The sequence below is a fragment of the Rhea pennata genome, chromosome 7 (assembly GCF_028389875.1).
Source record: "Rhea pennata isolate bPtePen1 chromosome 7, bPtePen1.pri, whole genome shotgun sequence".
Classification (NCBI taxonomy): domain Eukaryota; kingdom Metazoa; phylum Chordata; class Aves; order Rheiformes; family Rheidae; genus Rhea; species Rhea pennata.
This window is the reverse complement of record NC_084669.1, coordinates 36254559-36279698: the sequence shown is the minus strand read 5'-3', so window position 1 is coordinate 36279698 and position 25140 is coordinate 36254559. Positions and strand designations below refer to the sequence as shown.

General features: G+C 59.4%; 2 protein-coding genes across 2 annotated transcripts; one reads left to right on the top strand and one right to left on the bottom strand.

The window, feature by feature from the left end:
- Positions 1 to 337: 337 nt before the first annotated feature.
- On the top strand, positions 338 to 16318 carry CDH23 (cadherin related 23). Its single transcript, XM_062580594.1, has 23 exons — positions 338 to 402; positions 3658 to 3774; positions 4401 to 4625; positions 5072 to 5241; positions 5456 to 5593; positions 5887 to 6006; positions 6578 to 6755; positions 7597 to 7808; positions 8927 to 9121; positions 9363 to 9473; positions 9634 to 9763; positions 10043 to 10306; positions 10565 to 10726; positions 11175 to 11431; positions 12198 to 12295; positions 12429 to 12549; positions 12946 to 13025; positions 13392 to 13432; positions 13731 to 13791; positions 13950 to 14079; positions 14450 to 14572; positions 14764 to 14877; positions 15511 to 16318. Exons 1-23 carry the CDS (start codon positions 384 to 386, stop codon positions 15832 to 15834), a joined length of 3390 nt encoding a protein of 1129 aa, XP_062436578.1. The 5' UTR covers positions 338 to 383; the 3' UTR covers positions 15835 to 16318.
- A 986-nt stretch (positions 16319 to 17304) lies between these two features.
- Positions 17305 to 22556, bottom strand: LOC134142909 (prosaposin-like). Its single transcript, XM_062580477.1, has 13 exons — positions 22417 to 22556; positions 20167 to 20296; positions 19801 to 19875; positions 19580 to 19705; positions 19337 to 19495; positions 19134 to 19244; positions 18965 to 19012; positions 18512 to 18607; positions 18190 to 18373; positions 17928 to 18097; positions 17765 to 17845; positions 17487 to 17651; positions 17305 to 17405 (listed from the first exon to the last, which is right to left on the bottom strand). Exons 1-13 carry the CDS (start codon positions 22554 to 22556, stop codon positions 17370 to 17372), a joined length of 1521 nt encoding a protein of 506 aa, XP_062436461.1. The 3' UTR covers positions 17305 to 17369.
- Between the last annotated feature and the right edge of the window lie 2584 nt (positions 22557 to 25140).

The window sequence follows — 25140 nt, the reverse complement described above, 5'->3', positions numbered from 1 at the left end:
AGGCCGGAGTTAATCCCAGAGAGCTGTATGACTGCATTGATATTGATAGCATCCTCTGGCCCTGCCAAAAATCTCCCCCACATCACCCTTTGGGATGTGAGCTGGGAAAGGAAGCTCAGCCATTGGTTTAGGAGCCATACAAGTCATCCAAGGTCCTCTTGGGAGCAGAGCCTTGCAGTTGCACAGGGCTCCAGGTATGAGCAGGGCTGAGCTTGATGTAGTGGCGGTGGGGCATGAGCTGAGGAAAAGATGTTGCAGTCATCGCCCTCTTGTCCTTGTTTTCCTTCACACACCTTCAGGATTTTGACCTGCTGGTCATTTCAATAGCGGACGAGAATGATAACCACCCCCTCTTCACTCAGAGCTCCTACCAGGCCGAGGTGATGGAGAACTCACTCCCAGGTAGGTCTCTCCTCATTTCCTTATGTGGCTGTGGCCTCCTAGAGACTCTCTTTTGGGGCCAGACGAGGGGAGGTGTCTCCCAGGCTGTGCTGGAGGAGCCGCCGTCGGCTGAGCTCTGACGGTGCCACCAAGCAGTGAAATGCTGCAGGTCAGTGGGAAGGGGTGCTGCCTAGGAGGGGGTCCTGCTGACTGCCAGGAGCCAAGAGCTAGCAATATTCCTCTTTTTTTTCCCCTCCTGCCACTTAAATTGCTCCCTGCTCTATAACCTCAAATATCTTCATATCCAGCCTCAGAGGCTGGTAACTACTCACAGGCAAAGACCTTGGGCATTTTGAAAAGATGAGGTTGGATCCCAGACACGCAGAGGTTTCTCAGCAAGGTCTCCATGCACACGTGCACATGTATGGGGGGATCCAGGAGCAAACCCCACTGCCCACAAAGCCTCTGTATGCCGCAGCACTGGGGACAGTTTATCTGACAGATGTGTCTGTTTGTTTTTAGCCGGACGCTACGCCTCTTCCACCTGGGCCTCACGAGTCACTCTGCCAAGGCTGCAGCAGCCACCCTACACTGCCTCGCACCCACGAGGCCTCGCTCTGTTTGCTTTCTCCATCCATCCATTGCTGTCCCTCATGCGTCACCGGGGAGAGAGGGGGCCATGGGGGGCTCCATGGGGGTGGCCGCTCCTTGCTAACCCTTGTCATCCCATTCAGGGACTCCCATCATGGTGCTCAACGGGCCCATCCTGGCTCTGGATGGTGACCAGGGAAGCAACGCCGTGGTGACGTACCAGCTCCTGGGAGCATCCCCAGACCTCTTCGTCATCGACAACAGGACAGGTGACGTGGCTTTGTGAGCCTCCCACCCTGGCCTGGAGCTGCAGGGAGCCGTGCCAATGTCATGGTGCGCGTGGTAGGGTCTGTCACCCGGCTTCTCAATCTCCTCTAGGTGCCGTTTCAGTCAAGCCTGGCAGGGTGATAGACCACGAAGCCTTCCCGAACCCTCACCTGGAGTTTACACTGGTGGCTAGTGATGTGGGAGGGCTGAACAGCACGGCAAACCTCCGGGTGACCATCCTGGACGAAAACGACAACCGCCCCATCTTCCACCCAGCGTCTGTGACAGCACGGCTGCGGGAGAACAGCCCCCCAGGTCAGGACAGGTCCAGCCGCATGGGACAGCTAGGTCCCAGCGTGGGCACTGGGCAGCCCTACATGCACCGGGGCAAGGAATATCCTTCAGATCAGTCCTTCAGACCTGTCCAGAACGTGGTTGCAGAGGAAATCTGGGAATTAGGGCTGCTCATGCTGCCCTGGGCTTGACAGTACCTGGGAAACCCCAGGTAAAGACAGGGCAGTTAAGTACTTCGTTTGTCGCTAGACTAGGCTCTCTGGAAGATCCCAGGGAGCCCTGTCCATCGCTGTGGACCATTCAATGTACATCCCTTGAAACATGCCACCGCAGCCTGGCAGCAGTACCCAGCACATCCCAACGCAGCTCGACATGCAAAGCCCAAGCATCTGCGTGGCTCCAGGCATGCGCCTGAGCAAAGGCCTCACCGTGGGGCAGGAATTACCCCTTTTCTGCCCAAGTGAGAGCGCCCAATATTGAGCACATGAGTAAAGCCCGCAGCTACCGGGCGCTCTCCAAGCCTGCTTGCCCTGTTTGCAGTGCAAACGTGTTCAGGGCCAGGCAGAGCAGGGTTTTGCCGAAAGAAATCCCCGATTGCCTAGCCAGTGCCCTGGGACTCTGGCTGGCTCCAGCCGCCCTCCCTTCAGAGGGCTGTGTCCCCTCTCCCAGGCTTTTCCGTCCTCCGGTTGACGGCAACGGACGCCGACAGCGGCCTCAACAAGCAGCTGGATTACCGTATCGAGGGCGGGGGCCAGGACAGGTTCGTGATCGACTCCGCCTCGGGAGTGATCCGCGTGGCCAACATCACCATCGACCGGGAGGAGCGGGACGCCTACCGGCTGACGGTGGTGGCCGTGGACCAAGGCACGCCGGCGCTCTCAGGCACGGCCACCGTCAGCCTCCTCATCGACGACGTGAACGACTGCCGGCCCGAGTTCATCAACCCCATCCAGACAGTCAGCGTGCCCGAGTCGGCCGCCCCCGGCACCGTGGTGGCCGAGGTGACTGCCATCGACAGAGACCTCAGCCCTCGCCTGGAGTACTACCTCCTGGAGATCGTGGCCCGCGACGACACGGACGCACCGGTGCCGGACCAGCAAGGAGCGTTTGCGGTGGATTTTAAGACAGGTAGGAGGGCAGGAGGGGTGGTGCGGGCGGCGCGGCTTCCTCTCCTCTCTTCTGCTCCTCTTCCTCTCTGCCTCGAGGTAGGTGTCCAAGACACGTGGAGGGGAGGCGACGCTCCCCTCCTGCCTCCGCGCTCTTCTCCCGGCCGGTGCCTGTCTCTCACGCCGCCTTGTTCTCTCTCTCTCTCCTGCCCTCTGGCCGTGCCGCTGGCTGACTGACTTAACTAACCCTTTTCTTTTCTTTCCGGCTCTCGGCCCGCCAGGTTTGTCTCTGTGTCCGTGCCAGTCCTGCCCGTGTCTCTTGTCCGCGCCATCCGTGGTCTCCCCCCATCTCACTCATGCCCATCCCATCGCCTCCGCTGCCGGCCGCCCTCCGGGCACCCGCCGGGCGTGCGGTGGCTCTGCAGCCTTCGCAGACCGACCGCGGGCCCCCCCGGCGCACCTCGCCGGGGGCGGCCTGCCGGGGTAAGTGGTGCGGGGCGGTCTCTGCCACGGGCAGAGGAGGCCGAGGCGGTTCCCTGCGTCCCGAGCTGCTCTGCGGGGCCGAGGGAGCGCCTGCTCCAGAGCCCGCGTGTTTTGGAAACGTAGAGCTGATTTGGGAAAGAAAATTGTCCCTTGTCTGCACGGACAAGACTCTTCAAAGAAAGAGGGCAACAAGCTGACCTGATGTGGATGGAGATCACCAGAATTTTTCTCTGGAAAGCACCAGAGATTGCTCCCAACCCCAGTATCCCTCTGCCACCGCACAGCCCAGCCTCTGCCCTGGCTGAGGCAGCATGAGACCCCGTGTGCTGGGCAAAGAGGAGCAGGCAGGAAGGCAGCAGATAGGAGGCAAAGAAATTCCTTCCCCCCCTTAGCTGCCAGTTGCTTTTCCTGTTTAGTTTTCAGGGAGATGCAGGAGAGCAAGCGCAGTAACCAGTTGGCGCAGACCTGTCTGCCTTGGCTCCCTGGCAGGATACACAGGTACAACTTGTAACCCGAATCTTTTTGGGATTCCCAGGAGCTGTGAAGATCAAAACACCCCTTAACCGGGAGCTAGTGGCCACCTACGAGGTCACCATCTCCGTGCATGACAACGCCAGCGAGGTCCTTGACCGCTCGGTCAGCATGCCCAATGGTAAGTGTGGTCTCGCACTTCAGAGCAGGCCAGCGAGAGAAGGACTGGGGCTGGCGGGCGCCTGGGGTACACGCAGCCTTTCCCAGGCAGAGGCAGAGCTCCAAATCATTCAGCCAGCTCCCGGCCAGTTCTGCTTCTCCTCATCGGGTCTCCTTTACTGGCTGGCCCAGATATGGCAGGAATGGCTGCACAAGGGGTGGCGAGGCCTGTGTGCCCATCACCGCAGCACACAATACACCGGTGCCTGGTAAATCCCTGCCTGCGACCTGGCCCGTTCCTGCTCTCAGGAGGCAGTGTGCATTAGACGGGGTGTTTGGGGGTGGTAGTGCAGCGTGCCCGGGCACGTAGCGCGAGCACAGGGTTTGTCGGGCGCCAGGGGAGAGCCAGTGTGCGCGCTAAGGCACACACAGAACAGGGGTATGTCTGGAGTCACTGAGACTGTCACATAGCCAGCTCAGGGCTCAGGGGCTTTACTAAATATTGTAATTTTTCCTGGTGAACCAGCTCGGTTCTGTCAGCTTTCCCGGAGTTTCATGCTTCTGTCTTTGCTTCTCCCTTCCTTCCCTCCCTTCTCCTACTTATTTGTCCTCTTCCTCTTCTCCTCCCCCGGTGTCCACCTTGCACAGCCAAGCTGACCATCAACGTGTTAGATGTCAATGACAACACACCCCGCTTCCGCCCCTTTGGGGCCACCTATTTCACTGAGAGGATCCTGGAGGGAGCCACACAGGGCACAACGCTGATCTCCATCTCAGCGGTGGACCCAGACAAAGGAGCCAATGGACAGATCACCTACGAGCTGCTGAACCTCTCCCCGAAAGGCTACGCCTGTCTTGAAGACCAGTCAGCAGGTTGGTGGACAGGGAGAGGTGTAAGTCCCCTAAGTCCTGTCAGAAAGACAGGGGAAAGGGGAGAGTTTGACTATGACTCCTTGACACAGCTCAATCCTAAAAGGGCCAAGCAGTATTCCTTCTGTAAGAAAGCTGGCCAGGATTTGGCTTTTAACAGCATAATATTGGCGACAAAAACTGTCTAACCGCAGCATTGGGTAGATGGGCACCTCCATGAAGGTGCCGTGTCTGATTTCCAGCTCAGTAAGTGAGCCACCCTACCCTGTAGGGAGATTTCTTTAATTCATTTCTCTCCTGTGTCCTGGCAGAAGACACTCCATCCAACGACATTCCCTCCATCCAACGAGGCCATCACAGCTACCAAGCCACATCTTGTGCAGTGATAACTCTGTCTGGGGGGGGGATCTGGGGCGGGTTTCTCATATCAGCTGTCTGCCATCCTCCAGGGAAGGTCATAGCCAACAGGACAGTGGACTACGAGGAGGTGCAGTGGCTGAACTTCACCATCCGAGCTTCAGACAATGGCTCTCCCCGCAGATCTGCTGAGATCCCCGTGTACCTTCAGATAGTGGATGTCAATGATAACAATCCTGTTTTCAGCCAGCCGTCCTACCAGGTGAGCTGGGCTCACCGTGCAGTTTTGGGCCAAGAGCTGGGTGCTCCCAGAGGATCAACTTCTTCCCTCTGTATGTGCTTGAACCATCTGAAAAAGATGGTCAGCCCACTGTTGCTTTCACTGAAGGTCTGAATTAGCTCAGTATTAACTCCTTTTCTGCAGTAAAACAGCAAGTGATGAAACAGTCAGTGATGTCTCCTCCTCTTGCTTTCAGAAAGCTGTCTTTGAGGACGTCCCACTGGGAACAGTCATCCTGAGGGTCAAGGCCACGGATGCAGATTCTGGGCGCTTTGCTCTCATCCAGTATAGTCTAGGGGATGGAGAGGGCAAGTTTGGGATAAATCCCAACACGGTAAGAAGCCAACTGAAACTGGAACAGAGGGAAAATTGGGGAGGGGAGACTGCGGTGGTCACCTGTCTCCCCCAATGGCCGCGGTTGAGGGGAGCATGCGGCTGGCTCTTAATTCAGTGCAAACCCAGGCTGTTTGGCTGCACACAGCCTTGTTGTGGGTACCGGGGTCTGGTTGAGGCTGTTCACCTGAGCAAGGAGGTGAGACAGCCTTGCCCCCACACCTCGCCTGCTGTCCCCTCTTGAGTAGCAGATCTGCCAGGCAAGAACCACTTGAAGGTTTCCGTGTGCTACAGGGTGATATCTACATCCTATCTGCCTTGGACCGGGAGAAGAAGGATCACTACACGCTGACCGCCGTGGCCAGGGACAATCCCGGGGACATCTCTAGTAATCGTCGGGAGAACTCTGTGCAGGTAGGACTTGCCTCCTCCCACTGCCTCTTGTGCAAGAGATGTCCAGCCCTGTCTGCAAGATGATGTCAAACCTCTGGCCTTCCTCCCCAGCAGGTTTGCTCTAGGCCACAATTAGCCAGAATGAAAGCCAGATGGCCCCAAGAAACAGGGTCTGTTGGGTGAATGCTGCAGAGAGAAGGCTTGGAGGAAAGAGGCCATACGGGCACATTTGCACTGCTCCAGCGCAAAGCCACCCAACACCTTCCAGTTTGGCTCAGATGGCCAGCTTTGCACAGTGGAGAGCGAGCCCTTCAGGGAGGCGGACAGTGGGGCAGGGGGATGGGGGTGCTATTGTCCCTGTGCTTCGGCCGGCTGCGGAGTGAATGGGCCTCCGCCTTGGACCACTGCTGTTCCCATTGTCCGAGGCAGGAACTCGCCCAGCAGACAGAAACGAATAGCAGGAAGGGCACTGCGGGCCTACAGCAGAGGCACGCTGTGCTGTTTGGGTCACGGCAGCGCTGCAGTTGCCTAGTCCCTGCACAACCATCTCCAGCCTCAAATAACCCACCGACCTGTGTCTCAAACAATTCAGGTGCTGATCACAGTCCTGGACATCAATGACTTCAGGCCCCAATTCAGCAAAAGCCAGTTCAGCACCAGTGTCTACGAGAATGAGCCAGCCGGGACATCTGTGATAACCATGAGCGCGACAGACCTGGATGAGGGAGACAACGGTGTGGTGACCTACAGCATTGAGGGCCCTGGAGTAGGTAGGCACTGGCAGTGAGGGGGTCCTCCATGGGAGTGGGGAAAAAATGCAGGGTTAGGAAGAGGAGGAATTGGAAGGGATGTGTGGGCCAAGCCACATTTCCCATGTCTTTCTGTGGTGAGACACTCCTAGGAGCAGCCGCTTTCGGTATTGTTCTGCAGTTTCTAGTTCCTCGTGGTGTGACATGTTACAGCCTTGCCTACCTTTGTACTGCAGCCGGGCTTTGACCTCTGCCCTGGTCTCCTCCACCCCAGCCATCTCTTCCTGGATTTTCTACATACAGAAAAGTAGCTTGTGTCCTGGAGCAAACTCACCGCACACCTTAGAGGAAAGCCAGAAGGGGTCTGGGGTGCCTAATGGCAGGGCCTCAAATCCAGTATATCCCTGCAGACTGAGAGCTGGTGGGAACTAGGCGAAAGCCAGCGTAAGTGTGGAGGGGAAGGCTCAGGGGAACGCAGAAGACTAATTTTCCTGAGACCCATGGGCTCCTCCAACCTCCCTCTGATCCATTGCCCTGTCCTAGCCAACCTAGGCGGGAGTGAAACACAGCAGGAGATGGCGTGGGAGTGGAGGCCTTTGGAGCTGCCCCGAGGGAGGGACTCAGCAGCAAGCGGAGATGCTCCAAAATGGTGCCCTAAGATCATATTCATATCTCTGGCAGGTTGCTCTGCTCTGTCACTGTTGTCACCGGGCTGGTACAGTGCAGCCCAGGGGTTTCCCACCAGCAAAGGATGGCTGGAGGATGTGCTGTTCTGGGTAGCCTGGTTCCTAATTTATAGCGCCTCATCATTTATCTGGCTGTCAAGTGTCCTGAGCCAGAGGCATGTTTATTTTGTCCCTAGAGGCCTTCAAGATCAATAAAGACTCCGGGCTCATCACGTCCCGGCGGCGTTTGCAGTCCTACGAGAGGTTCAACCTGACTGTGGTGGCCACAGACAAAGGGCGACCCCCTCTCTGGGGCACAACCATGCTCCACATTGACGTCATTGACATTAATGACAACCGTCCCGTGTTTGTTCGCCCACCCAACGGCACCATCCTGCACATCAAGGAGGTAAACGCTGAGGCGGGGGTGTCTGCTTACCGGGTGGGAGCAGCAGGGGTGCAGAGAATGATGGCGTGCTGAAACTTTGACTGGAGTTATCCACTGCCCCGCTTCAACTCTTGGTGTTCAGCTTCCGACAGAAGGGAGGAATAGTCCAGGCATCTTCCACTGTCTGGGACCAAACTTGGCTTTGTGAAGAGTTAAAAGAAAGCAAAATCAAGAAAGATGTAATAAGAGTCGGATGAGAGTCTAGGGCAGAAAAGTGGAAACGAAAGCAGGGAAACTCAGCTGAAGAGAGTGTGTATGTGGTTGCATAGCTGGAAAAAAAACAACTGAGGGGAAGAGACTGTTTTTAGGTAACCACCACCTAAGAAGCAGCCATCAGTGGAATAATCTGTTCTCTGTGTCCATCAATGATAAAACAAGAAAGCTTTGATTTAAGATGTGACGAGAGGATTTTGGTTGCACTTGCTACGGGGGGATCTGGACAGGGGATAGCATCTCTATAGGGGAGTGTCTCCGGAAGTTAGACCAGCACTTCTCAGGAGCAATGTGAGTAGCGTTAATTCTGCCTTGGGGCAGGGAGGCTGACAAAACCCTTCTCCATGTGCGCCTGAGCATGAATGGTGAATAGGGATTCGCAGTGCAGCTTTGGGGAACAGAAACTCCGGCAGCATGCAAAATAAGGAAACGGTTGGTCGCTGCGTGCCAAGGGTATTTATAGATGAGGGCTGAAATGCTGACATTTAAGACAATTTCTCCTTTCTGAGAATCCATGCTTGGCTCAGGCCAATCCCGGACGCGCGCTTGCCCAACCGAAGGAAATCGTAACTCTGCATTTCCCATTTGGGACTGCACGTCTGGGCTGCACAGCTCCCACCCTGGAGCTGGGGGGCAGCCGTGGCCGCCGAACGGGCAGCAAGGCCCGACAGCCAGACGCGCTGTTGGCGGGGGCACGAGCGCAGTATGTTGCGAGGCCGCGCGCTGCTGACACGTGCAAGCCTCGGGTGGTGTGCAGGGCATCGTGGGCAGGCTGACCCCAGTGCGGCGGGGTTTGGAGAGGCGTGGGGAGCATCCAGCCTGGGTGCAATGCCATCCCTCAGTCCGGACTGCTTATGTGCCAACAGGAAATCCCGTTGCGGTCCAACGTGTACGAGGTCTACGCCACAGACAAAGACGAGGGCCTCAATGGCGCAGTCCTGTACAACCTCCTAAAAACCGGTGCAGGAAACAAAGACTGGGAGTATTTCAGCATTGACTCTGTCAGCGGGCTCATCCAGACGGCAATGAGGCTGGACCGGGAGAAGCAGGCAGTGTACAACGTAAGCAGGGCGGGAGCAAGCCTGCAATAGTGAAAACTTCGCATCAGCAACTTAGCAAGAACCAAAGTGTCTCAGGTCAACTGTTTTCTGGAGGAGAAATTGCCCCTACCAATTCCCTGCTAAATTCCCTGAAAATACTACTCTGTCCAGCCACCACCTCCATCCCTGTCTCAGCACTGTCTCCACACCCCATTTGCCCACGTGGCCTTGCCCAAGGCAGCTCTTTCGCCTCTCTCTGCAGCTGATCATCGTGGCCTGTGACCAGGGCCAGCCAGCCTATGAGACCATGCAGCCCCTCCAGGTCACACTTGACGACATCGATGACAACGAGCCCCTCTTCCTCCGGCCGCCCGTAAGGCCATGGGCCGCCGTGGAGGGCAGAGGGCTGGGAGGGACTAAGATGTCGAGAGAGGCATCGGGTGGGAGGGTGTGCTAGACAGTGGTTTGCATGCGCCTTGGTTTGCTTGCCCTGCGGTAACACTCCCTTTCCTTATCCTGGGGCCTCCTGGCAGAGGGACAGCCCCCAGTACCAGGCACTCTCTGTCCCTGAGCACTCACAGCCTGGCACCGTGGTGGGGAACATCACCGGTGCCGTGGACGCGGATGAGGGCTCCAACGCCATCGTCTACTACTTCATAGCAGGTAAGATGGGGTGCATGGCTCTGCTTTGCAGTGGAAGGAGCATGGTGAGTTTGAGGAGGGCTGAGATTGCTGCCTTCAGCCGCTTTGTATACCTCTGCTTCTGCCCATCGAGCCTCACCCTCCCCAGCTCTGAGCCTCCTCCTGCACATCCCTCACCAATGCTTTGTGTTGCTCATGTCAGCTGTGGGCTGGGTTTCTACCGTGGTAAGCAAGAGAAGTGACACTTCAGAAGTTCTGATCCAAAAGACAACTAACTTGGCTCTCCTTCCGGCATCCCAGCTGGGAACCAGGAGAGCAATTTCCAGCTGAGTCGGGAGGGGAAGCTGCAAGTCCTGCGAGACCTGGACCGGGAGAAGGAGCCATACTACTCTATCATCGTCAAAGCATCCAGCCAGAGAAACTGGGCACCACCCAGAGGCCACCAGGCGGGCAGGGCCGAGGCTTGGGACCTCAGCACAGACCTGACACTTCAGGAGGTGCGGATCTTCCTGGATGACATCAATGACCAGGCACCACAGTTCACCAAGTCAGAGTACACGGCAGGTAAGGGCAGCCAGACTGTGCCTGGGGGCACATGCTCTGGTCTTGAGCACCTAGAGCAGCTGGTGCCCCAGGGAAAAAACAGTTTTCTCCAAGGAGGCCAGGGGGAGGGTGCAGAAAGGGGTCAGGAAAGGATCTGAAGGGAGGACAGAAGAGCCAAGCCCACAGTCAGTGTGGCAGTGGCGGCTCTGAAGAAGAGTGGCTCCTTCAACAGTCTCCCTGCCTGGCTCTGGCTCGCCTTCCCTTCTCTCTCTTTCAAAGGGGTGGCCACAGACGCCAAAGTGGGTTCGGAGCTCATCAGAGTCATAGCCGTGGACGCCGATGTGGGGAATAACAGCCTGGTCTTGTACAACATCCTGGGGATCCGCTACATCAAGCAGCACTCCAACGACTCCGAGGAGGTGGCCAATATCTTCAGCATCGGTACATAGCCTGTGTGCAGGAAGAGCCATGGCCTCATGGCCAGGGCCCCCAGACAGCACAGCCAGCCCCCGTTCCTCACTCCTTTTTCACTCACCCACAAGACAGGCACTGGTTTTGCATGAGGAAATTTGCAGGGGCTGGGGCTGCAGTAGGTTGTCCACTAGGTCCTGTTTTTTAGGTGCCTTCACAGACCTCAGTTTTGCGAAGGACATGTAGAGCTGTTGATCACATCCTTTTCCTTTCCTCTTTAAGTTTTGCTTCGGGGCCCTTTACAGGGAGAGTGCATGGTGTTTAAAGAGATCAGGGTCTCTCTGTCAAGCACAAGGAGAAAGAGCAAAAGGATCGCAGTGCCTGGCACCCCTTTGCCTGGCCTAGACCCTAGCTGTCCTCAGCTGAGTGGTCTGAAGTGGCTAGGCTAATCCCGGGCTTGTGACCATCCTTCCCCCAGGTACCCTTGATGGCATCCTGCGAACCTTCGACCTGTTTACAGCCTACAACCCTGGGTACTTTGTGGTGGACATCATGGCTTCTGACCTTGTGGGCCACAATGACACAGCCATCGTGGGGATTTATATCCTGCGAGATGACCAGCGAGTCAAAATCATCATCAATGAGATTCCTGACAAAGTTAGACAGTTCGAGGAGGAGTTCATCAGTCTGCTCTCCAACATCACAGGTGCCATCGTCAACACAGATGATGTGCAGGTAACTGCCTTCACCCACTGCTTCCCTGGGTCTCTGTCCTGAGGAGATACTCTGACGCACAAATCCAGCCAGAAGGTTTCCATCATCACCACTTCCAAGAGAGCCATCCTCCTTTCCTTCACTTTGTATTTTATGGGTCTGTGCAGGAAGCTTCTCTCTCTGGCTGTGGATGGGGATCAGAGCTGCCTGGGACAGCCTGGCTGTGTTTAAGGGTAGTTACAGGGAACATTTGGGTTGTTGTTGGCCAACTGAGCCATCACGTCCTTGTTCTGGAAAGAGGAGGTTGCTTGGAGGGGAGGGTAAACTTCCACCTGCTGCCTCTTTCACTGGTGCACTGTCTGCACAAACCAGAGGCTCCATGGAGCCTGATCCTAGGGACTGGGTTGTCCCCACAGGTGCACAGGCAGTGGTAGCCAGGCACGCTGGAGAGCACCTCTTTGCTTTTTGCAGGGAGGGGACAAAGACGTCAAGGAGGGCTTTGGATGTTTGTTTTGCAGTGAAGCATTGCCCATTTGCTGTTTGATGGCATCTGCTGCCTTGATGTGAGCAGCCAGAGTGTGGGAAAGTAGCTAGCAGAAGGGCTTGTCAGAAGCATGATAGCTCAGGAAGACACCTGAGCTGGAGGTCTCTACTGGAAGGGGCCCAGGCCGGCCCTGCGCAGGGCCTGAGGGTCTCTTGCCATGCAAGCACACTTTGGGGCATTCTCAGGAGATGCTGTGGGAGCAGACACCTGTCCTGTGTTGCAGACCTTGCTGTCTCTTCCCAGTTCCACGTCGACAAGAAAGGTCGGGTGAACTTCGCGCAGACAGAACTGCTGATACATGTGGTGAACAGGGAAACCAACCGGATTCTGGATGTGGAGCGGTATGTTGTCCAGCCCCTCACCTGGTCTGCCACTCCTCAGGCTTGTATAGTCCTCGGGGAACATCATGAATCCTGACATGCCTGAACAATGTGAGGAGCCTCCTGTCCACCCCTGTATCCCTCCTCTTCCTAGGGTAATTCAGATGATCGATGAGAATAAGGAGCAGCTGAGGAACCTCTTCAGGAACTACAACGTGCTGGATGTGCAGCCCGCCATCACTGCCCGGGCACCAGATGACCTCTCAGCTCTGCAGGTAGCGCCCGCATCCCCACTCCGTGTCCCCAGCTGCCCTTGTGGTCCCTCATGGCATGACTGCTTGGCTGCACTCACACAGAGTTGCTGTCAAAGGGACGTGGCATGTCCCACCCCATGACCCACCTCCAGGCAGCCCTGGAAAGTGCAATATTTCCAAGGTGCTGGTGTGTAGCAGGATGGGACATTCCTCTAGGGACCTGTTGGCTTCTGAGCATAGATAGAGAGGGTCACAGTTGCACTCTGCACTGGCAAGCAGTTGATGTGATGTCCCTTCCCATTCTCCATGGCCTTCTGATGATCTGGAGAAGCTTTTTCCGCAGTTAATGGATGCAGTGTCCAGAATCAGGTGCTGGATCAGTCCCAGAAGTTGCTGATACCCCTCTGTCTCTCCCAGATGGTGATTATTGTGCTGGCCGTTCTCCTCTTCCTGGCTGCCATGCTCTTCATCCTCATGAACTGGTACTACCGAACAGTGTGAGTATCGCCCGGGCTCTGCCCCGCTAGCCACACTCTCGCTCTGGCCCAGCTGGGGGGCCAAACAGGCAGCGTCCCAGCTGGGAAACTGCATCGAGCTGGCCTCTGATTGCTGTAGTCCAGGAAAGCCTTTCCAGAGATCTTCGTATCTTAAAGAGCCTGAAGCAACACATGAAGCTAGTGGGTTCAGAAACTGTCCCTCTTCCCTCAGGATATTGTTGCTTTAACCATATTCTTCTCTCCCTGCCGTGCTTGCAATGTGTGGAGGGGTTGGTTTGCAGGATTACTGCAGATCTATGTGCCTCTCTCATTTAAAGCGTCAGGCTTAATTGCTTCCCTAATTTCCTCTCTGTCTTTATTTTGCAGGCACAAAAGAAAATTAAAAGCTATAGTGGCTGGCTCCACAGGTGAGCTACGCTGGGGTTCTGCAGCTCAAAAACAAAAAGTAAGGTGTATCTAACAACCTGGAGGAGGTTGGCCCCTTCGGGGAGGGGTGTGGGCGGGTGGTCCCGCGCACGAGAGAGCATGAGCACTGGTGGCAGGGAGAAAACCCAGCGACGCAGGGCATGGAGAGACGTGGGGAGTCAGAGCGGGGTGTGAGTCAGAGGGAGCCTGCACAGCTGGAGGTGGTGGGTGGGCATACAGAAGTACTGACCTGTGCCCCGGCCGTGCAGAAATGCAACCTCCACCTCTGCCTTTTTGCAGGGAACAGGGGCTTCATGGACATCATGGATATGCCAAACACCAACAAATATTCCTTTGACGGGTGAGTTCTCCCCCAGCCCAGGGTTTGCTACGTGGCACGTCGGGTCACATCATGGGCTCCGAGACTGCTCGTGGGCGAGGGATGCCGGCTTTCTTCGGCCAGCAACCATCAGCCTCCCGTGGCTCTTGCATTAACGGCCGTGTCTCCTCCCTGGGCAGGGCCAACCCCGTGTGGCTGGACCCTTTCTGCAGGAATATGGAGCTGGCAGCGCAGGCGGAGCACGAGGACGACCTGCCGGAGAACCTGAGCGAGATCACCGACCTGTGGAACAGCCCGGCCAGGACTCACGTGAGACGCGGCCCCGGGCCGGCCCACCGGCTGGGTGGCACAGGCATTCGCTCTGGCCCGCTCCTCAGCTCCCTGTGCGGCTCCCAGGCAGTCGCTGGAGTCCAGAGCAGGGCAGGGTGGTGGAAGTTGTCCTCTGTCACGGCGGTTTGGTTCAGGATGGCAGGGATGGCTGTCCCTCAGCCTGTCGGGGGAGGACCCAGCTTCTAGGGCAAGGGGTGGCAGTGAGAAATGAAGTCGCATAGGGATGGCCACGGGGGGACGAGGACCAACAGGAAGGCAGTCGGGACCCTGATGCTGCCTTCATCCTAAGACAGAGCAAAGCTCCTCCTCCTCCTCCTGCCGTATCTTCAGGTGCCCTCTCCTCTCGCAGGGGACCTTCGGCAGAGAGCCTTCTGCAGCCAAGCCCGAAGACGACCGCTACCTCCGGGCTGCCATCCAGGAGTACGACAACATTGCTAAACTGGGGCAGATCATGCGCGAGGGGCCCATCAAGGTGAGTCGGGCTGCGCCCTCTCCCTGCCCCGGACGGCCTTCGCGAAGGGAAGCAGGGGTGTTTCCTACAGCTCCCGCTTCCACTCCGGGGAGTGGCAGCGCCACTGGCAAGTGATTTTGCTCCAAGAAATGCCAGGATGGGGCCAAAAGGTGCTCGCTCGGATAACCGTGCTCTCTCCCCGCTCCGCCCAGGGCTCTCTCTTGAAGGTGGTCCTGGATGATTACATGCGCTTGAAAAAACTCTTTGCCCAGCGGATGGTGCATAAGGCCACCGCCAGTCTGGGGGACCGCTCCTCGGTCACGGAGGTAGACGGGGTGTGCGTGGGCATGGGGGAATGCGTGCCGTGCCCTCTGGGATGCAGTGGCTCCTCCCGGCCTTTGCAGGCTCCGGCCGCTCCCCGGCAGCCGCGGTGCGGTGCGCCGGCCGCCGCTGATCCCGCCGGCCGCGGGCGGGCTCGCCGCCGGGAGCACGCGGGGATGCTCCGAAGGGGCGCCGAAGGAAAACGCAGCCCCGCACGCGACGAGGCTGGGTTTCCGCCGAAGCTGCTGCTCGCGCCGGCACTTCTTTTCCTCCTCTCCCCCTGGCTCCCCACCTCTCACAACCCCCGGTGCTTCCCCCCCACCGGCTCTCGGCGTTGTTTGCTCTGTAGGGGTGGCCGCGAGACCCCGGTTGCCCTGCAGAGGCTGGCCGAGAAGCTGCAGGTCCCTGCGCGCGCCCGAGGCCGCTGTTGCCCCTCGTGGCCCTTGCGTGGGAGGTCGCTGGGGGCACGAAGGGGCTCCAAGCGGATGAGGCTTTCAGCCGCAGACATTCAGAGCTGTTGAGCCCATCGTGATGCTTTGAGGCTGCCTAGAAAGAGAAGGTTCCCGTTCCCGCTGGGAAACGAGGGTGGCTCCTGCGGTGGCGGCGGTGGTGGTGACCTCTGCATGGGCCTTTTGCAGCTGATCCAGAAGGACCTGGACGAGGAAGAGGAGCACAGCCCCAGCCAGGGGAGCCTCCGCTTCCGGCACAAGCAGCCCGTGGAGCTCAAAGGCCCCGACGGCATCCACGTGGTGCACGGCAGCACGGGCACGCTGCTCACGTCCGACCTCAACAGCCTGCCCGAAGACGACCAGAAGGGCCTGGGCCGCTCCCTGGAGACCCTGGCCGCGGACTGCGGGGGCTACAGCGACCCCAACGCCCGCACCGAGTCGGCCAAGTCCACCCCCCTGCACAAGATGCGGGAGGTGATCATGGAGAGCCCGCTGGAGATCACGGAGCTATGACCAGCGGCGGGAGCAGGGGGCCAGGAGGCAGCGCCCAGAGCCGCCCGCGGCGCCCTGCCTGCCCCGCCGGCACGGCACGGCACGGCACGGCACGGTCCGGCCCCGCGGAGAGAGCTCGGCTCCAGGAAAGGGCTCTCAGGACCGGGTTGCTTTTACTCGCGTGTCATTTAATCATGGAATCATTAAAATTTTTTTTTTATTTTTCTTAAAAAAAAAAAGTTTTTTTTTTAAAAAAAAAAAGAGGGAAAAAAAAAGGGAAAAAAGTTAAGTGACTGCAAGTGTTCAGAGGACGGGCAGGGGCTGAGACCCGGCGTAGCCGAAAGCAACGCGGCCTCGAGTCCGGCAGACTTGGAGGCTGCCCGGGGCCGGTGGCTCCGCTGTCCCCTGCCCGGATGCATGCCAGGGACAGAGCCGCGGTGCCGGGGCCGCAGGGAGGGCCGAGTCCACGTGGCATTAATGTGTGTCGTCACCTTGCCGGAAAGGAAAACCCCCAAAAAACGAAGACATTTCTCCATTTTGCTGACTTTACCAAAACACACCGCGACGTCAAAAAAAAAAAAAAAAAAAAAAAAAAAAAAAAAAAAAAAGAGAGCGCGAGCCCGACAGTAATTGGGGTTTCTGAATGTAGCGTGTTTGTGTGTATCTTCTCCTGTTTTCCTTTTCCTTTGCTCCTGGCGTTTGGGATGCTTTGTTTCCGGCAGTACCTTGCGGCAAGCGTTGGGAATGGTCTGTTACGGGAATCTGAAATAATACACTATCTATGGCTTTGGTTAACCTGTGTGTCGTCCTTGCTGGGGCTGCTGCTGGCACCCTCTGCCCAGGCCCGCACGCCTCGGGGCCCACCGGAAAGCAAAAATGGCCTTCGATTTTTATTAACCCATATAGATATATACATACACACACACACACACACACATATATATATTATATTTTATATTTTATAAAATATATATATATACCACCAGCAATGCATCCCCAAGGAAGCCCCAGGCTTCATCCTCCTGCCAGTGTGGGAATCCGCTGCAGGTTGCATTCGTTTGGCGCCGTACCAGCCCCATCAGAACAGCAGAATTAAGGCACCAGTTCCTCTTTTTTACATATAACTATATATATGCGGTGTGTGTGTGTGTGTGTGTGTGTGTGTGTGTGTGTGTGTGTATATGTATGTATGTATAAACATACACATACACACACACATATATAGGTTTTTAATGCTTACTCAGCCTACCATATCTTCCATCCCTTTAACTCCCCTCCAAAAAAAAAAAAAAAAAAAAAAAAAAAAAAATCAGTGCACTGCAAAAGTCATGCAAAGCCAGGCATTGCAGGTAAATTTAATCCACTTTTTATTCCATTAAATGGCAACCAGAAGAAAGAAATAAAAACACGAAGCCGCCCGGCCCGGCGCGCTTCGGAGCCGCCCGCGGGGCGCGCAGGAGCGGCCTTGGGGCGCCGGGCCGGGCCACGCTGCGGCGGGTGCCGGGCCTCGCCGGCGGTCCGAGGCTGGCCGGGGCAGCCGGCGGTCCTGGCGGCTCCTAGCCCCACACGTGCCGCTTGCAGTGCTCGACGGCCTGCGGTGGGGAGGGGGAAACGGCGTGAGCAGGGTGCCCGGGCCGGCTCGGGCACAGCCACGCGCCCCGGCCGCCACTTACGTTGCACGCGGCGGCGGTGGCCACGCTCTGGCACCAGTAGTCCGGGCCACGGGCGCAGGGGTCCGAGCCCAGCTCCTCCTCCTCCTGCTGCTGCTGCTCCTCCTGCTGCTCTTCCTCCTCCTCCTCCTCCTCCTCCTCCTCGGGCGAGTCACAGGCTCTGAGTTTCTGCATGGTGGCAGGGAGGGGAGAAAAGGGGGTGGGGGGGGGGCCCCCAAGGGGCCGTCAGCAGCCGGCCGCCGGCTCGCAGCCCGCCGGGGCGCCCGCCGCTGGGCACTTACGGTGCACACAAAGGTGGGGTCCATCATCTGGACGAGGAGCCGCACGGCAGCCGGCTCGTACTGCACGATGAGCGCCTCGCACTGCGGAGGACACCGCCGCGGGTGAGGCACGTGGCTGGAAGGGGGGGGGGGGCAGCGCTTTTTGGGGTGGTTTCCAGCTCACCTGGCCCGTGAACGGCGAGGGCAGCAGCTCGCAGCCCTTCTCCAGCATGTCGCCCAGCTCCGACAGCGTCTCGTTCTTGAGCAGCTCGTTGTCGAAGTAGGTGATGACGATCTGGCAGACGTTGCAGAAGGCGCCGGCGCCGGCCGCCAGCCGCTCCAGTGCCCCGGCCCCTGCGGCGCAGGCGGGCCGTCGTGGCACCCCGGGGTGCCCGGACCCCCCCCCCCCCCCGCGCCCCCCAGCCCCGTGCGGCGGGCGCGCGTACCTGCGGGGGCCATCAGGGCCTTGGGGCAGCACCGCAGCAGCGTGCAGATGGCCTGCGGGTCGGTGGCCTCCAGCAGCATGATGACCACGGCTTTGCCGTAGGCGTCCACGAAGTCCTTGCACTGGCTGATGACGCTGTGGGGCAGCATGTAGCACACCTTCTCGATGCCGTCAACCAGCTGCTCCTGGTGGGGCGAGGGCGGCTGGCTGGGACCCGGCAGGCCCCACGAGGGGTGTCCCCCACCCTACACACACCCTATGGCCCCCATCCCTGCTGCTCCCCCCCCCCCCAACCCCCGCCCCGGCTCGGGCAGTGGTGGCACCTCGGTCACGTTGTTCTCCAGGAGGCTCTCGGCCGCCTTCACGGCGAGCTGGCACACCTCGCACAGCGCCGCGGGCTTCTCCGCTTCTTCCTCCTGCTGCCGGTTCGGTGCCAGGGGTGGGGGGCGGCAGGTTTGGGGATGGGGGGGGGGGACACAGGCTCTGCGTCAGCGCAACCACGCTGCCGTGAAAACCCCGGGGCGCTGGGCAGGAGGAGACCCCGGGGCGGCCGGGTCTTACCGCGGCACGGCGCAGGCGCCCAGCAGCCCGCAGAGCTCCCGGGGGGCGTGCGGGAGGAGGCGCGCGTCGGGGCTGGGGACAGCGGGGTGGGGGGTGGGGGTTGTGTGTTTTTATTATTATTATTTTTTTTTTTAGCAGCATCGCGACCCTTCACGCCCCGGGGATTTGGGGAGGAAATGCCCCGGAGGAGGAGGGCCGGGCCGCGGGCTGCTTACCGCGCGCCGCGCCGCCGTCTCCGCGCGGGCCTCCGCGAAGCGCCGGCACTGCGCGGGCAGAGAGAGGGACGCGCGGCGTCAGCCCCGGCCCGCGGCCCGCCGAGGGGCCCGGCCCGGCTCGGCCCGGCACGGCCCGGCCCGGCGAGGGGCCCGCGCGCGGCTGCCTTACCCGCGGTGCGCGGAGCGGCCCCAGGCTCGCGCAGCGCCGGCGGAGGCGGGCGGCGGCCCCGGGGGCCGGGAGCCCCAGCCGGGCGCAGCGCCCGCACGCGTCCCCCTGCTCCTGCGGGAAGGCGAGGGCGCTCAGGGCCGGCGGCGGCGGCGGCCGGGGCGGCCGGGGCGGCCGGGGCGGCCGGGGCGGCGGTCGGGGCCTACCTGCGGCGGGCGGCGGCGCAGCCAGCCCGGGAAGGGGGCGGCCGGCCGGGCAAAGTCGTCCCCGGGGGCCGCCGGCGACGCCGGAGACCTGAGGGCGCCGGCGAGGCGCTGCCGGGGCTGGCACAGCCTGATGGTGCCGCACACCACCTTGGGGTCCGACTGCGGGGCGAGCGGGGCCGTCAGGGCGCGGGCGCCCCGCTCACCCCGCCGCCGCGGCCTCCCCCCCGGCCCGGCCCCCCTCACCAGCACTTGCTTGCCCAGCTGGGTGAGCACCAGGATGCCCGTGTCCACCATCTTCTTGCACTTGACGGACCAGTCCTGGAAGGGCAGGTACTGGCATTTCTTGTCCAGGAAGCCCCGGAGCTTCTCCTAGGAGGGACGGCGAGAGGGGGGGGCGGCTCGGGGCCGGGCACTGCCGCGGCCGGAGCCGCGGGGCGGGCGGGGGCCGGCACCCACCTACCCACCTCGGTGCAGTTGTCCTGCAGGATCTTCCCCACCACGGAGACCGCCACCTGGCACAGGTGGCACGGGATGCCCTTCTGCGGAGAGAGGGACACGTCGGGGACCGCCCCAGCCCCCCAAAAAGCCCCGGCTGCCTCCCCCCACCCGCCCCACCCCGTGGGGCCACCAGGGGCCCAGGCCGCCGCTGGTGGACGCTGCTCCGCGGCCGAGAGCGAAGCCGCGGAGGAGGCTGGCCCCGAACCCGTCCCGCCGGGGGAATGCCCCCGGGTGTCCCCCTCCTTCGGGGCGCGCTCCACACACCCACCCCCCCAACCGGGGGCCGAGCCGCCCCCCTCCCTCCCCGGGGCCGCGGCCGCCCCGCCGTTTACCCCCAGGTCCCCGGCGGCCAGCCGGCAGTACTCCAGCGCCCCGCACCTCGCCGCCGTCGCCGCATCCCGGCACCAGTCCTGGGGCCGCTCGGTGCACACGGGGTCCCCGGCGAGGGGGCCGGCTGCGGGCAGAGCACACCGGCGTCAGCGAGGCCCCCGGACCCCCACCCCGGCGCCCCCCACCCGGCCCTGCGGCTTTTGTCCGCGCGGGGATAACTCAGAAACAACCCCAGCACTGCCCGCCCCACCGCCCCGGCCGCTTGGGCGCTTGCTGTGGGTCGCACGGGGCTCCCCCGTGGGGGGAAGGCGGCCGGGCAGGGCGAGCGGCGGCCCCGCGGCCCCGCGGCCCTGCTCCTGCAGCACCCCAGCCACCCCACGGCCTTCCGCTTGGTCCCAAACCCATCCGCGCCGGAGCCCGGCCCGGCCCCGCAAGCTGCTTTCCGCCCCTCCCGCCGTGAGTCACGCTCCAGTTTTGCAACAGGTTAAATATATATACATATATTTTTTCAATTCCAGTAACAGCCTACTTTGCTGCCCCGAGAGCAGGTGCTGAGCTGCAAAGCCTGGATAAAACCCCACCCCGAGCCCCTTCCCTCCTCCGACCCCCCCTTCGTGCCCAGAAAATCAAAGCAAGCCAGCAGCTATCATATTCCTAACGGGGGAGGAGGAGGGTATTGCTTTTTCCCCAAACCTCTGCTTGCAATGTTTGCTATTAACGCCGCTTAAGACCGGCGTGCATGCACAGTAGTGTACAGTAGCAATTTTTTTTTCTCCTTGCTAATGACCTGCATTTGGGGGGGGGGACCACCTGGGGCTTTATAGTGCCCTCCGGCCGCAAGTTGGCAACCCTGGGGCGGTGCCCGCTTGCCCCAAAAAGCTAAATAACTAGGGCCGGGAATCTTGCGACACGCACAAGCCGTGGGCGCGAGGGCCGGGCCCCGCGCACCAGCCCTGTTAGTCACCCGGCCGCTCCGCTCCGGCGTTGAGCAACGGCGCTTCCCGCGCCCGGGCGGCCGCCGCGGGCAGCGGCCTTTTCCATCGGAAACGTCGCCTTTGCCGGTCGGGATTAATTTTCCCACGGCCGGCTAGGGCAAGCTTTTCTTCCCACGCCACCCCGGCGAAGCCGCGTTTGCGGGTGGGGGGAGACGGGGCTCCCCGGTGCCCCGGGGCAGCGCGAACCGCGCCGCGTTCCCACGGAGAACCTCCCACGCGCCCATCCCTCAGCAGCGACGGTCCTGGCTCTCCCCGCCGGCTGACAGGCAGGTTTCCTGATTTTTTTTTTTTTTTTCTGATTTCCCCCCCCCCCCTGCAGGTTTTCGGCAGGGGAGGGGGATCCCTGCCGGATGTGGAGCCAGAATAAAACAGCGTTTGGTGCCGCAACCCAAATCGTCAAAGATGAAGCTGCACCGGGACAGGGGGGAGGGGGGCGGCCCAGCTTGGCCAGCGCCGCTGCCCCAGTTTCAAGGCCGCAGCGATGCTGGCTGGAGAGCGCTGCCAGCCGTATTCGCCTCGGTTAATATCTGAGTCGGTCCAAAACAGGGAAATCTCCTTGGTAAATGGGACCTGTTTCCGAGGGTTTGCAGCCCTTTTTCTCAGGATGGCTTTGGTTTAGGAAAACTGGATGGCACAGAAAAACAGGAAATTTTAGTTTTTTAATGAAAATACCTTTTCACAAGGCCTCCCCTGAAAGTGGCATCTAGGATAGCAAAAAAAAATAAAAAAATAAAGTATTCGATGAACAGCCCCTAAGAGCAGCAGGCAGCTGCGCCATGGGCCGCTGCTGGCACCGAGCCTGCCAGGGCTGGGGGGGGGGAATTGCAGGAGAAGCCTCCCGCCGCGGTGGAGGAGGAAAGCCAGCGGCCCACGCCCCTGTTAGGAAATGCCTGGGATCGGCCCCTCGCATCATCGCCGGGAATTACAGCAGCCTCAGCGGGAGCAGCCCGGCTCCGGCGAGCGGCGCGCGGGCTCGGCGCAGCCGGCGAGCGCCCCACGCCAGAAACTGGGCCGGCCTCTGAGATGCGATCAACGCTTGAAAGCAGCACCGCCTTAACGTGGCTTAGGTCACCGTTTTATCCTGCCGGGTAGCGATTAACGAGCGAAGGGGTTACGAGCAGCGCGCTGTGCCTGCAGATGCCTTATCCCAGCGTAATTCCTCCCCTTCCTGTACGAGGGAGGCCTGGAAAGCGCAAAGCCCTTCGGCACGCACACGGCCGCACACGTCTCCCAAGCCCCACATCCTGCCGGACCCACCGGTGCGCACGAGCACGGCTCCTCTCCAGCACCTCGCTCTGCGCATTTCTCGCTCCGGGCGACTCCCTGCTCAGCTTTCGCTCCAGCCCCGCGGCCAGGGCTGAAGCCGAAACTTTGGCAGCAGGTGCAGAGGGCCGCATTCAGGCGAAGCGCTGCGCCGGAGCGACCCTGCCCGGCTCGGAGCAGGGCGAACGTGCCGCAGGTAGGAAACGTTGCCGTGGGGCGGGCAACCAGAGCGCTGCAAAGCCTCGCTCAAGAGCAAAGCCCGACGCGTCCCGCATGGACGAATGCTGAGGGAGAACCAAGGCAGGGAAGGCGATGAGCCTCGGCTCTTCTTCCTCCGCCCCGCAGGGCCGAGCACGAGTGCTCAGGGCTGGGGCCAGCCCCCGGCAGGAGCCAGCAGCACCCGGCTAGGGACGCTCGCGCGCTGCCCTGACCCATCCCCTCGGTTAGGAGGCTGCCGGAGGGGCGCTGCTCCGGGAACTGCGCGCTGAGCTCTGAATCTCGAGCCGGCGCTACAGCGCCCGACTGACCCGCGCGAAGTCCCTGGGCGAGGAGGAGAGGGCGCGCGTCTGCCCAGCCGGCAAAGCCTGGCAAACAGGTTATGAAGTAAGGCACCGGGGGTGGCGGCGTGGGCCCAGCCGCTGCAGCTCCCGCCTAGTCGGCGCACACCCTCGGCCTGGCTGCGGGCAAGCTCGCTCCCTGCGACCCACCTTCCCCAAGCCGTGCAAGGAAGCGATGCACAAAACACTGCTTTTTCCCCGCGTGTGCTGCACAGGGCGAGCAGCGGCGCAGGGAGGAGCTGGAGGCTACGCTATCTCCCCCCAAAAAAGCTCTGGCGAGTAAAAAAAACAACTTGCGCTGTCATCCCCAAAACTTCAAAAAGTTAAATTGTGGTTTCCTGCACGGCTCAGCTCTCTTCTAGGTGTCTCTGTCACTAACTGCGTAGTTGCTCCCCTTCCATCCAAGCTTTGCTCTTCCCGGGTTGGTAGGTTGTACGGCAGCATCTGAGGTACAATCTGAAGTATCCTCTCTTTACCAATGCTCTCCTATTCCATGAAGTATATTCTTGCAGTGCATCTTAAGAGAATTAGGATTCAGCTAAAAACGGATGTGCAGCAGCACGTGCACTGTAATATCACAAAAGCCAGAGCAGGATCGGGGATTATTGCCCAAGCCTGAAAACAGGAAAGCACTTCTCTGCCCAAACCCTCTTGGCTCACAAGCAGCCTACCAGTTTCACAGCAAGGACACCAGTTCCCTGCATGGACGCATTATGCAAGTTGCCAAACTGCACTACGCAGCGTGGAAATAAGAACGCCCATGAGCTTCAGGGGCAGGCTTGCCTAGGGGACTGACATGCCAAGTGCTGGTGAACTTTCCTGATCTTCTTGTTGCTGGCTTGAGCACTTCTGCCTTCTTCCCCCCGACCAGAGAACGTGCTCTCAGCCATGACTCTTCCACCACAAAACCAGCGTTTCGGTGGTTTATGTCCAAGGAGCCTGACAGGGTAAGCAGAATGCAAGAGGCATTCTTTCCTTTAAAATGCATTTTTGTTGTAGGCAAAAATAAATAAATGAAAAGAGTCCCTCAGTAGTGGGGCCACACAGATTCTCCCCAGGGGAATGCGCTAGAGAATCACCAATTTATTTCCCCAGAGCCCATTTCCATGAGCACGGGTCAGAAATAGGCTCCTCCCAAGCTGTTTCCTATAACGTGGAAGAGGATGAACCAGGTTTTAGCTTTGTTATGCTTATCGGAAGAGGCATCCAGAGGACAGTAAGGCATACGCAGTGTGCAGGCAGTATTTGCTCATGAACAGCCAAAATCCCAGGGAGGAGAGCAGGCACTGGGGTAGGTGGCGTTACATTAGATAACCCTAACTGGAGCTCAGACACAAATACTAAGGAGCACAGAGCCTCAGCAGTAGAAGCATGCTGCCTCTTCTCTCCCCCCTCGCAGGAGGGGGCAGCAGGGGCAGCTTTAGCCAGTGCTTTTTTTCACCCGCTGCGGAAGGAGTAGAGCAAGGCGATTTCTTCCCAGATCCCCCGTATGCAGCGAGGTCTCTATGCAGAGGGCAGCAGCAAAGTCAGTCCTCTCCCCCCACCACTACGAGATGTCCCATGGACTTGTCTTCCTTCCTCCCACTTCCTAAACAGCCCCCCATCCCCTTGAGAAAGCAAGTCCTTGCTGTCCAGCAATGGAAGGTAGCAAAACATCATCTACCCTTAAGATTATCTTTAAGGGCAAAAAGCGCAATGCTCACTCCCAGGTGGACAGCAGTTCATGCACAAGGCCTACCCTAGCTTTCCTCTGGTTTAATTTTCAATATCACAGAAGGTAAAAAGGTATGCTATTCAATTCAAGCATTTCTGACCTTTTAAAAGGCAACAGATACACCCAAGAAGAATCTGCAATAGCTTCAGGGGTTTGGAGGGTTTTTTGAGCTCTCCTCTGAGGAGAGTCCTACCCCAAGCCTGACCTTACCTTGACAGGACCCCAAGCAAACAGAAAGGATCAGCACCCAGCCACTCCATTTGCTCTCCATGTTGTTCCTAAGATAGTCCTCAGTGGCTGGTTCCTCTCCTGTGCTTCTCCCAGACTGAGGAATCTTGGAACAGTCGGGAAAAGTAGTGAGACCTGACACCTACACACAGCAATTACCACACCCCTCTCCTTATGTCTTGATTACAAGTCATCACTAGCAAGAGGAGGGAAGAATCA

Coding starts and splice junctions, on each gene's coding strand:
- LOC134142909 (XM_062580477.1), bottom strand. CDS start 22,556: ATGCGGCCCTCTGCACCTGCTGCCAAAGTTTCGGCTTCAGCCCTGGCC. Junction 20,297..22,416: donor AGCCGTGCTCGTGCGCACCG/GTGGGTCCGGCA, acceptor CCGGTGTGCTCT/GCCCGCAGCCGGCCCCCTCG. Junction 17,846..17,927: donor CCTCGCCGTTCACGGGCCAG/GTGAGCTGGAAA, acceptor TGTCCTCCGCAG/TGCGAGGCGCTCATCGTGCA.
- CDH23 (XM_062580594.1), top strand. Junction 10,727..11,174: donor GGCCAATATCTTCAGCATCG/GTACATAGCCTG, acceptor TCCTTCCCCCAG/GTACCCTTGATGGCATCCTG. Junction 13,433..13,730: donor TATAGTGGCTGGCTCCACAG/GTGAGCTACGCT, acceptor GCCTTTTTGCAG/GGAACAGGGGCTTCATGGAC.